Source organism: Mesoplodon mirus (assembly GCF_964341445.2).
Source record: "Mesoplodon mirus genome assembly, chromosome: 14".
NCBI classification, from domain to species: Eukaryota; Metazoa; Chordata; class Mammalia; order Artiodactyla; family Ziphiidae; genus Mesoplodon; species Mesoplodon mirus.
In genome coordinates, this window is record NC_138990.1 from 15,971,626 (window position 1) to 15,984,834 (window position 13,209).

The 13,209-nt window shown below is 42.7% G+C and overlaps 1 protein-coding gene across 1 annotated transcript in view; it reads left to right on the top strand.

The window, feature by feature from the left end:
• The window catches only part of VWA3B (von Willebrand factor A domain containing 3B), a 207,403-nt gene that overhangs the window by 110,508 nt on the left and 83,686 nt on the right, over positions 1-13,209 (top strand). Inside the window, 2 exon segments of the mRNA XM_082642474.1 lie at positions 866-964; positions 7,747-7,929. Coding sequence (XP_082498600.1) covers positions 866-964; positions 7,747-7,929 — 282 coding nt within the window.

Here is a 13,209-nt window from a genome sequence, read left to right on the forward strand (position 1 = left end):
AGACTCTCCTAGTCTATTCTGTGAGCACCCTGTGGGGTTTGTGGCGAAACAGCCTTCAAGAGAGCGCGGATGCCCCCATATCTGTGGCCTCTCGCCAACATACACCTGGCAGCCTCCACTGATTCACCAGTCACCCCAGCCCAACTCTTCTTTTAGTGTCTGGCTGCATCCTGTCCCAGAATGCCAAGGCTGGCCTCTTGCCTGACTCTCCAGGGGCCCATCCCTCCCCAGATTTGGGGCCACTTGGTTGCCCTGTGACCTGAGCCCTCTCATGGGCGTAACAAAAGTCATGTACTTGCTGTTTGTCTGGCTTTTTTTCATTCTGAGTTTTGGAGTGACACCTTTGCCAGTTCTGTACCTCCCTGGGCAGAAACTGCAGGAGTTTTACAACTTTACAGTTTCCTGTACCTCTGGATTGCTCATGACACCACACTCATGTTTGCTGAATACTGGGTGTTGTGAATCAATCCTGGTTGGAAACTAACATGGTCCCCACCCGGGGGGAATCCAGGCTGCATGTTTAAGCCGTGCTGACAGCTGAATGAACAGTAACTGAGTTAGTGTCTGCCACAGAAACACACAAAGGTAAGATTGAATTAAGAGCTCTGTCGTCAGGCCAGAAAATCCATCATCCTGGCTTCTAGCTATCCTGGGACTGTCTGCATAGATGCTTTTATGACATATTCAGGGATTTGTCTTCTTGGAATTCCTGGACTTAAATTATTATCTCAATCTAATTTAAGTGTATCTTTTATTTCACAAGTACTTTTCTTTTTGGAAGCAGAGAATAAATAACACTTGTTTGTGAGATCTTTTTTGAGATTCAAGTATGTACTTGGTATGTCTCTCTCTCTCTTTTCTGTAGATTGGAAGTTCCACAAACACCTTGAGTGCCCTGCAAATTGCTTTTGCTGATAAAGAAATACAAGTAATCTACCTTTTGACAGATGGGAGACCTGACCAGGTACTTATCAAAGTTGGGAACAAAGAGGGACTCACTAATCCCCTGAAAGTGAATGCTGAGAGTGGGTTTGGGGGACCTTTTCCACTGCCACTAAAAAGCTGTTGAGAGATACTTGCTTGGCTTAGGGACACAGAACTGAGGTAAAAACACACACACTAAGAAATTCCTTTGTCTACTACAACAGTGAGGAGAATTTAAGTGACAGTGAGTGTTGTTTGGTTAATTTGATGCACACCCATAGACCTGGAGACCAACCCCATGAAAGGAGATGTATGCCTTCCATGGAAGACTGGTTTATATTTTATTATAAACTAAGAGTGAGGAGATTTTTTTTAATTTTTTTCCTTTGGGGATGCTGAATCTAAAACATGTCACTGCACAGTGTCCTTGGTTTTATCCCTAATTTTAACTCAGTAATCATTTAAACAAAAGCATGCCTTTCTGGTGAAATGTTCTTTGTTTTGTTTAGCCTGACTGGAAAATATCTGAAAAGTTTTAGCAGCGTCTGTTCATCTTCTTTTGAGCTTTGTGAATGAAAGACTAATGCTCTGGGCATTAAATAAATATATGGATGTGCAGGCCAGTACAATGTAAATTAACCACTAAAGTGAATTAGTATCAACTTGTTTCCTTCATTGTGAAGTGTCTGCATGTGAAGACCGCTAGGCAAATATTGTAAAATATCCGGTGTCAAACGGTCCAGGGCTTAAATACTAAAGCAACTGGATTTTACCTCAGTGTTAGATTTATGGCCACGAAGTTGTATAAAGTGAAATTTTATTTGGAATGATTTTCCTATCAACTTCACTACACTTTCTATTCAGAGGCAATTTATCGTGCCTTGTTTATGTTCCTTGTGTGGCAGCTGCACGTTTGAGGCTACAGAGATGAATAATATCCTGCCCTAGGGGAGCTTACACATGGAGGATGTGCAAGCATATACAGTTAATTCTGATGAGATATAGGGAGTGGAGTTGCCTGTGCTACGGGCTGTACGGGAGCACAGTGATGAATTCTGCTGTACACGATGGAGAGAAGGCCAGGCAAGGTTCCACTGAGGAGGGTGCATTTCAGCTGTGTCTGGAAGGAGAAGAAATTTCCTAAACAGGGGAGATTATTGGTATCCTGGGCAGAAGGAACAGAGGTGTGAAAATATGTGGGCTGCTCGGGGGAACAACCCGAGAGCAATGAACGGAAAAGTGTCAGGGCCGAGTCTCGGAGGTTTGGTTGGGGGAGATTGTGAAGGTCCTTGAATGTCACACAGAAAGGATGGGCTTTACCTCAGTAGGGACTCTCAGAGGAGCAGGTGGTCCCATACACCTGTGCGTTAGAGATATGCCTCTAATGCACAGATGGATGGGAGAGCCAGGGAAAGACAAGATCTTGAGCTGGTGAGGTCCCACCTCAGGGAGGAGCAGCAGAAATGCGGAGGAGGGGACCCTTCAGAGATGAGATCATAGAAACAGCATCAAAGGACTTGGTGGCCAGTTTGGGGGCAGGAGGTGTGGGGCTGGATGAGGAACAAGGGAGAAAGGGGTCAAGGTGACTGATTTCTGGTTTCTAGTAATTGTTATTAACTGATTGAAATCTAAAGAAAGAGAGACCTGGGGGTTTCTGGTGGAGGAAGCTGAGTTTGAGCACCTGGAGTTCACGGCTGTCCAAAAGCCCCTAGAAGGATGGGGCTGGCATTTGGGGGAAGAAGTAGGCTGCAGGTTCTGACTTGCAAGTCATCTGGACAGAGGATCTTTTTCTTGTTAATAAATCCTAACTGATTTTATTGTAATTTAGAAAATATAAGTAAGCATATAATCATAAGGAAGAATAAGATGTAAATTGTTCATAATTCAATTTTCTGCTCTTTCTCATCTAATATATGCGTTTTTCCAAGTCATGAGAAATTCTTCAGAAACATCATTCTCAATGAGTGCATCATATTAAATGACATAAATTTAATAAAACTACCTTAAAAATTGACTTGATTTAATTTTTGAATAGTAATACATTCACATGGTACAAATGACAAAGGTACGAAAGGATAGAATGTAGAGAAAATCCTCCCTCCCACCTCCTCTCACCAGCTATGAGGCAGGTGATATTACCAGTTTCTTGCATCTTCTTTGAGAGATAGTTTGCTATGCAGACAGATATTTGTTTATGTATATTTCCTTTTAAAATATATAAATGGTAGCATATTACACGCACAATTCTGCAACTGTATTAATAAAACAATATACCTCAGAGATTGCTTAATATCATTTCATAAGGAGCTTCCTTGTTTTTTCTATAGCTGCCTACTATTCCATCACACAGCTACTTAGTCATGTCCCCCAGTGATGAATGTTTAGGTTATTTCAATCTTCCTGTTATATACAAGGTTGCAAAAGTAACTGTGCACATATATCATTTTGCACCTGTATATCTGTAGCATAAATTCTGAGAAGTGAACTCAGTTAAAAGGTATATGTTTTGGTAGATACTGCCAAATAGCCCTTGAAGAAGATTTACCAAGTACCACTGTATCAGCAGTGTTGAGAAGGATTCTTGGTCTACAGTCCATCATTGACTTATGAGGGTCTGGAATCTCCCAAAATTATATAAAAAATGCACTCATACATTTCTCTGGGGAGAAGATCAGTAGCTTGCTCCCAAATTCCCAGAGGGTCTGTGGTCCACTTAACGATGTGGCACTAGGGAAATGAATGAGCCGGAATCAGAAATATGCAAGTTACTGAAAAAGTGATTTATAAACTCTTATTCAGGCATTTCATACTTGTATCTGCCTTTTCCCCACAAGCAATCTACTTATTTTGCATTATTCCTCAGACTCTCTCAGAAAAACAAATGGATATTTGATATTCATGTTCTATATAGAGGACATTAAGATGTACCACTCAATCTCGATTTGTTTTTGAATTTTCACTGACTGTAGGATCTGAATATGTAAGACCAATGTCATTATTCCTGGTACTCCGCAGAATTTTCTACTTGGAAGAACACACAGAGATGCTGTTCAGGATTCAATTCCATGAACATCAGCGTGCTGCTTGTTTATTAAATGTCCAGGGCAGAATTATATAGAAGGTAAGTCTTTTAATTAATCAAGTTCAAGGGTTCTTCATGAACCTGGGATTGCTAGGTGTCCTTTGGTGGGCATCTGTAGGTGCAGATGGACACTGCAGGGCCTCTGTCAGGAGCAGCCCAGCACATCTTTGGCTGTGGTTATTTTGGGACTTCTTTGAAGTTAGGGACTCACTCTCGCAGGAATGGACGTGAGGAAGGTATCTGCACCGTTCTAAACAAAAATGGATGGATAATAAAGCCCCACGTAGGGTATGTGAGGGATGGGGGCAGGGGAAGGCACAGGGTGACCCCCTCTGCACAAACAAACCTCCTTCAGGCTGTTGGGAGAACCATCCCTGCCTTTCTTGGCACCCCAAGTTGACCTTTGTGGTGAAAGGAACATCTGGCCGCACACCTGTTTAGACTCGGGACGAGGGCACTGGGGGAGAGTGTCTCAGGTGTGCTGCTTGGCCCCATCTTAGGGACCGACGGGACCTCTGAGGGGAACAGACTAAGGACTCTTGGGCTGAGAAAGGCTTCCTCGGCGTCCTACAGACATGGCCCCCGCATTGCACAGCCCTGCGAGCTGAGCTACTATAGTAAGTGGCTGGGAAGAGTCAGGGTGACTCAGGCTCTGGTGGTGAAAGGCTTACTTCAACAAACTGAGTCTTCTTTTAAGCTGTGAGGACACCCACCAGCGAAAAGGATCCTTGGGGGCTGCAGGGTTGGGGCAGGAGGACAGGCGTGGCTCTCTTCTGTTGCAGGGATGGAGCTCCTTCTGCAGTCAAGGTGCAGCCCCGCCTTCTGCCCAACTCTCCACCACCACGCTGGGCACTAGAACCTCATGCCAGTTTAGCAAACACTACCTGGGGCTGTGTGCTGGTAGGGGGCTCACAGCAATACACGTAAGAGACTTTCTCATGCTCATGCTCTCTTGAGCTGTCAGGACTGATGGAAATAAACAGCTTTAGAGCCAGAAACCTGGGTTAGAGCTCATCCCCAGCACTGCCCATCTGAATGACCTTGGGCAAGTGCCCCCAATGTGAATTTCCTCATCTGTGACTTAGAGCTAATGCTCCCTCCTCAAGGATTGCTATGAGTGAATGAGGTGATGTTCTCGTGAATGCATTACATGGAGATTACACACACACACACACACACATATATTTTTATTTTTATTTTTATTTTATTTTATTTTTTTTGCCACCCGGCATGTGGAATCTTAGTTCCTCCACCAGGGATCGAACCTGTGCCCCCTGCAGTGGAAGCACGGAGTCTTAACCACTGGACCACCAGGGAAGTCCCTAAACACTGGGGGTTTTTTTGGGGGGGGGTTGTTTTTGTTTTGGCATTCCACGGATATTTACTGAGCACCTTTTATATGCCAGCTACTGCTATCAGTCCGGGATACCGTGGGGAGGAAGATAGACAACATACCTGCCTTCAGTGAAGCTTCTGTTTTATGGTGAGATAGGCAATGAGCAAATGACTCTATGAAATAATGTCAGGTAATGTATGAAAGATGAAAATGCTGCCCACAGTCCCTGGCACCCACACTGTTGGCACTAAATCACATTAGTTTCTTTCCCTTCCCAAATATCTCAGCTGTAAGTCAATGTAGGAGTAATTTCTAGCTAAAACCCTATCTATCAAATTAACAGAATTTAGGTCTAGCATCTCCAGTCTGGTATATGGTGCTGAGGGGCAGTGGCCAGGAGTCCTGTAAGAAATGAGGATAATGATAGTACCTTCCATGGTGGGTTGTAGGGGGGATGCAGGGAGAGAGCACAAGCAGAGCCCTTAGTGCCCAGCACATGGTAAGTCCTCAAAACGGAAGCTAGGTTGAAGGAACAGCAGGCAGCAGAGAGGGCTTTGCTCTGTCCTTGAAGTTGACAAGAAGGATGGGATCAGCCCTCAGCTAGGTTAGGTTGCTGTTTGGTTAGGAACCAGCCGATGGGCAGAGGGGAGGGGAGAGAAGAGAGGAGGAGAGGTGTGGGTGGGCTTATGGGCAGGGACAGGTTCAAGGCTGGTCAGATACAGAGACTGAAGCCATGTGTAAGTGGTGGCTGGAATGAGACCAGTCTCTGGGGGACCACTCAACTGGCTATCTCCCAGTGGTGAGTCCAGAGGCCTCCCTCATCCCCCTGCCTCCCCAGGGCTCATAGAAAACGTATAGGAAGGATTAACAGTCAAAGGATAGGAACTGGGGGTGGAGAGTGGGAACTGGCTGAAGGAGCCAGCAATTTGGGTCCATCAAAGAGGGACTGAGAAACACAGAGGCAGTGGAAGCAAGACAATCAGAGGCACTTCTGAGGGTGCTCAGCTGGGTGTGGTGGTGCTGGTAGAGAGGTGGCAGGGCAGTTCATCAGTCATCTTTCCTGAGAGTCGGGTCATGTTTACGGAGAGTCAGTCCTTACCAAGAGAAGGTCTTTGTTGCAAATGGCGGGGAAACAAATAGTCTGGCATTGCTTCTAGTAGTAAAAACTCTTTGAATCTAGTCTTACCACTTAAGAGGTTGATGACCCTAGGAAACTTCATCCTTCTGAGCCTCAATTTCTCCATTTTTAAGTGGAGTCCATATCCATACCTACTGTGCCAATTAGGGTTTCATGTTACTGGGAAAAAAAGCAAAAGAGCAGACCAATGATGGCTGAAACAATGGAGAGATTTATATCCCTATGGCTACGAAGCCCAGCGGAAGGTAGTCTAGGTTATACAGCTATTCAAGGACGTCTCCAAGAAATAGGCTTTCTTTAATCTTTATGCTTCACTGTCTTTGTGTGTGACGTCCACCCTCATGGTCACAAAAGAGCTGCTCCACTTCTAGGCAGAGTGTCCACTTTCCAGGGGGCAGGGGTGAAAAGGGGAGGATATTAGCTTTTTTGTTAAGTCTTTGCCTTTTTTATTGCCAAAAACATCTCTCCCTTGAGACTTCTGCTTATATCTCAATGGACAGACCTAGCCACACCTAGCTGCAAAAAAAGTGTCAGAAGATGGGTTTGTATGTGTGTATGTGTTGTTTTTGTTTGTTTGTTTTTAACTAAGTATGTTGCTACCATGAAAAGAAAACCAGGGCTCTGACAGTAAAAAAAGGAGAGGTAGGCAACTAGCAGTCTTTCCAAAACTCTCTCACAAGATGGTTGTGAAGATTAACTGGGATATTATGTCCCCAACAGAGTGCCCAGCACATGAAAAGACCCTAAATCAATGTCTCTTTTTTCACTCTCTGGGAGACACATTGACCATGGTCTAGAAATTACTTTTTGGGAGTAGATGCTTTGGAAGCCACATGGAGATCTGGTGGCCTCACTCTGTAGAATCCCAATAGCCAAGGTGTATTACCCATGACCCTAATACTTTAAGTGCTCAGAAGTATAGCCCAGCACTTTAAAAGCATGGACTCTAGGCTTAGGTGCACTGAAATTGAGTAGTTTGGTTAGTCAAATATTTCTCCCAGATTTTTTCCCACCAACTGTGAGCCCTCATAGGGGAAGAGCTGAGTCATTGGTCTTCATACTCTCACTATCTGGCAGTGTTTGCTTTGTTTATTGAATTGAATTTACACCTTTCCAAGAAGTCACTGACCACTGTATACAGGATTACTATTTGAGAATTTCACTATCTAGAACAAATACTAGGGATTTTCACGTCTTTTTTTGTTTTCTTTCTGTCTCCCTCTCTCTTTCCATCTCCCCTTTTCCCCTCAAAATGTATCATTTCAGCCACCTAAAATGGTTATAGAGCAGGCCAAAGGTTTTCAGAAAGTTCCTATTTACACCATCTCCTTCTGTTACAATGATGAGATTGCAAATGGATTTTTGAAAGAGCTTGCTTCTTTGACTGGAGGAGAGTTCCATTCTTACAGTTTCGGTTACAAGGATCCCTGTCCTCCAGAGGCTGTTCATGTAAGAGCTTAATGGGCTGAGAAGAGAGTGTTCACTTATTTCAGCACTAATGGCTGGAGGCCCATGGATGAGACTTTAATTGGGAAAACAGCAACCACAAGGACAACTAAGTTGAGAAAATGAATCACTTAACTGAGTGTACTACAAAATGTGGTCTAAGGACATCCTGAGCTAAGGCACCTGTGACAATGCAGATTCCTGGGTCCTACTTCAGAGCTACTAAATCAGGCTCTAGGCATAGAGGCCTAGGAATCTTAATATATTTTGTTTTTTTCTATGCTTTTTATTACGGAAAGTTTCAAACAAACACAAAAGTAGGAGAGTATATGGACCATGTACCTATCAGTCAAATTTAACAATTATCAACATTTTGCCAAACTTCAGGAATCTGTATTTTTAACAAGCATCCTGGGGGTCCATACATAAAGTTTGTTAACCACTGCCTGTTTACAGACATTTGTGGGAAACTTTCAAAAAATTCAGATGTTAGGTAGTTGTCTTCTGACTTCTCAGGCTATATAACCACATGACACCTGATAAAGCAATCTATTCTAATGCACTAATGGGAGAAAGTAAATAAAATTCTATGCTCCAGTCTTCCAGTCTTGGCCTGAAGATATGCATTTCAAGAATGCCCTTGTATGGGCTTCCCTGGTGGCACAGTGGTTAAGAATCCGCCTGCCAATGCAGGAGACATGGGTTTGAGCCCTGGTTCAGGAAGATCCTCCATGCCACAGAGCAACTAAGCCCATGTGCCACAACTACTGAGCCTGTGTTCTAAAGCCCGTGAGCCACAACCACTGAGCCCGCACGCCTACAGCCCGTGCTCCGCAACAAGAGAAGCCACTGTAATGAGAAGCCCACGCACCGCAACGAAAGAGTAGTCCCCGCTTGTCACAACTAGAGAAATCCTGCACGCAGCAACAAAGACCCAACACAGCCAAATAAATAAATAAACAAATAAATAAATTTTTAAATCCTTAAAAAAAAAAAAGAATGCCCTTCTAGAGAATGTGGTTTTTGTCTTACTGTCTGCTCTAAGGAGTGACAAACCAGAGTACTGATCAATGCTTACATGTGAGGAAACTACCAGAGTCTGGGGAATGAATCATGCAAAGGAATTGGAGGGAACAGTACTCTGAGCTCACACAAGGCAGAGAATACTGACTACTTCCATCAGTTATACTGGAAAACCTCCTAATCTTATGGGCATTGGGTAGAATTTAAAGAATGATCTTCCCTTACCAGTGGGAACAACCAAACACTGCTCCAGTTCTGTCTAGAAAATCTTAAATGCAAGACCTGAAAGGATCAGTCCATTTCCAAGGAACTTAACTGCATCTCTGAACACACCCCAAGAATAATTATAGGAAAGCAAAAATATCCACCACTCAACAAAGTAAAATCAACAGTTTCTGACATCCAATCAAATAGTAGCAGGTATGCAAAGAAGCAGAAAAATACAGGTCCATAATGAGAAGAAACAAACAGAAAAATTGAAACATGTAAAACTGACTCAGATGTTAGTATTAGAGCATGAAAACAGTTATTGTAACTGTATTTGATATGTTCAAAAAGTTAGGGAGAGACATGGAAGATACAAGTAAGACACAAATCAAGCTTCTGGAGATAAAAAAGTACCATGTATGAGATAAAAAAAATACATGTAATAGGATGAACAGCAGATCAGACATTGCAGAACAAAAGATTAGTAAACTTCAAGATAGCAACAGAAATATCCAAAATGTAACATAGAAAAGAAAGAATTAAAACCAAAAAAACCCAGAAAAATAGAAAACAAGGCATCAGTGAGCTGTGGAAAAATTCAAGTAGCTTAAACATATATGAAGCAATAGTGACCAGAAATTTTACAAGTTGGATTAAAACTGTAAATCCACAGATCCAAGAAACTCAATGAATCCCAAGCACAATAAACATGAAGAAGACTACACCAAGTTACATCAGAATCAAACTTCTCAAAAACAGTGACAAAGAGAAAATTTTAAAAGAAGGTGAATTATGTACAGAGGAACAAAGATAAGAATGAGAGCAGATTTCTCATTAGAAACAATGCAAGTGAAAAGAGAGTGACGTGACATTTTTAAAGTACTGAAAGAAAAACAACTGTCAGTGTAGAATCTATACACAATATATTTCAAAAAGCAAAGTTAATAAAGATATACAAAAACTGAAATAAGTCATTACCGATAAACCTGCAGTACAAGAAATGTTAAAGAGAGTACTATACGTAGAAGGAAAATCATACAAGATAGAAATACAGATCTACACTAAGGAATGAAGAGCAAAGGAAATGGTAACTGCATGGGTAAATATGTAAGTTTTTTTACTTTGTTATTTAAATCTAATTATAAATAACTGGAGGGATTTCCAGTTCCAGCAATAATGGGGTAGCCCCATTCCTCCTAGGTCCTCTGTCTTACAGCTTAAAAGCCCTGGACATAACACAACAAACAAGCAAAGGAAGACTCTGAAAAGTAGAAAGAAGGGGGTGGAATGCCTTGAGGACCTCAGAACCTAAGAAAGGACATGGCATGAGTTCTCTGGGTTTCGTTATTGTCTTCCATATACCCCAGATTGGGGCACTGCCGAAGCCTCCAACCTGGAATCCCTAACAGTCACAGACCCAAAAAATGACCCAAGAACAACCTATTTCCCCTAGCTTAGCCAAAGACCTTTTTGGCAGTACCTGCCCTACTCCAGCCATACACCAATGGGAAGACTACATCCCCTTCCCCAGGATTTCAGTGGAGCTGAACAGGAAGATGATCTTCCATTACCACCCACCTGCTCCATGGAAGGAAGTGATGGTGCTCTGATATCCCTGTCAGGTGGTATCAGTATATCTGCCCAGAGAGCTAATATTCCAGCCCCGACATGGTGGAAGCCAGTGGCAATGCTTCTCTGCTGGGGTAGTGTGAGCGAGGCTGAATGGAAAGTTGATTCTCCAAACCCCACCAGGGAGAAGCAGGTGTGCTGCAAATCCTGTGCTAGGGTAGTATCAGAGGATTGAGAGGGAAGCTGATCATCCATCCCGCCCCACTCCAGTAGAAGTAAGCAGTGCCCTCATTCCCTAAGCAGGGTATTGTCCAAGGTGTCCAGTGGCAAGCTGAACAACTGTCTCACCAGGCAGTACTGAGACTTAACAAGGCACTGTGAGGTAGGGGCGTCACTGCTATTCTTCACCACAGCCTCCATGGCAGAGGGATCAGCAAGGAGCTAAGCTTCCACAAACACCCAGCATCAATGAAAATGAAAAAGTAAGTGTGGGCTAGGGATAGTGACACTCCACTTTCCCCCATCCCTTGTGTCAGTGAGGCTTGGTGGGAAGCTGCCTCCACAACACCCACCAGCATAAGATAGATGAGGTAGTGTGAAATAGGACTAACCCCACAGCGGTCCTCCCCCAGTGGAGAGCTGAGCCTCTACCTCTATCCGGCATCAACAAGGTCAAAGGAGGTGTGCTATGTGGGACTACTCAGTGCTCTATTAACTCCTACCCTTAGGAGCTCTGACTGTGAACAAAGTGGAGATAACTGTCCCACGAAAAGAGAGCTGAACTCCTGACTCTGGCCACTGTGACAGTTTGCCTTGATGAAAACAGCTGAAAAAAAAAATCACCAGATACACAGGTATGCCCAAATGAAAATGAACTTTAACTATAAAAGTTCCCAAATATATAAAACATGTTCCAGAAAAACAGGTTTACTGGAGTGAGAGGACTAGCCAGAGGGACACAGCCCCAAGTGGCCCTCTCTGGGAAGCCTCTTTATCCCCATGGTCCTGAGACTCCACCTCTGTACAGAGACACCAGAGTGGGAGGGAAAAATAGGCAGGAGGGACCCAGCCCAAGCAAATTGTCCACTCCAGGAAAACCCTTTATCAATGGCTCAAAGAAAAGTTCTCAATTTGCTTAGAATGAAAACAAAAATGCACATCAAACTATGTGGAACGCAGCTAAAACAGTGTTGGGAGTGAAATTTATAGCACTAAATGCTTATGTTGGAAACAAGAAAACGTATTGAATCAACAATCTGCATTCTCACCCCAAGAAACTAGAACAAGAAGAGCAAAATAAACCCAAAGCAATCAGAAGGAAGGAAACAATGAAGATAAGAGCATAAAATCAGTGAAATTGAAAATAGTAAAACAGTAGAGAAAATCAGTGAGACAAAAAGCTGTTCCTTTGAAAAAAAATTCAAGAATTTGATAAAACCTCTCAGAAGGCTGACAAAGACAGAGAGTAGACACAAAGCACTAATATCAGGAATGAAATAGGGGACATCACAGTAGATCTCACAGTCATTAAAAGATAATAAAAGGAATACCACAAACAACTTTGCATTCATAAATTTGACAACTTAGAAAAAAAATGGACCACTTCCACAAAATCCACCAACTACCAAAATTCAACCAAGATAAAATAGACAATGTGAATAGCACTAAAATCATAAAATAAACTGAATTTATAATTTTAAAACTTCTGAAAAAGAAATATCAAGGCTCAGATGGCTCCATGGAGAATTTTACCAAACAGTTAAAAAATAATTAAACCAATTTATTTCAAGAAATAGGAGAGGGCTTCCCTGGTGGCGCAGTGGTTGAGAGTCCACCTGCCAATGCAGGGGACACGGGTTCATGCCCCGGTCCGGGAAGATCCCACATGCCACAGAGCGGCTGGGCCCGTGAGCCATGGCCGCTGAGCCTGCGCGTCTGGAGCCTGTGCTCTGCAACGGGAGAGGCCACGGCAGTGAGAGGCCCACGTACCACAAAAAAAAAAAAAAAGAAAAGAAATAGGAGAGATCACTTCCTTATTCTCTTTATGAGACCAGTATTGCCTTGACACCAAAACCAGAAGATAGTATTAAAAAAAAAAGAAAAATCCACAGACCAATATACCAATGAACAACGATGCAAAAATCCTCAATAATATATTAGTAACCTGAATCCAGCAGTGTATAAAAGAATTATACATTATGACCAAGGGGGATTTTATTCAGATATACAAGGCTGGTTTGACATTAGAAAATCAGTCAATGTAATCAAGCATATTAACTGGCTAAAGAAGAGAAATCATATGGTCATATTATTGCGCACAAATAGCCTTGACCAAATGCAACACCCATTAATAATAAAAATCTCTCAGCAAAATAGAAATAGAGGGGAACTTCTTCAACTTACATCAACTTAATACCTACAAGTAAAATCATACTTAATAGTGAAAGATTGAATAATTTCCTCCTAAGATCAAGAAAGTGGCAA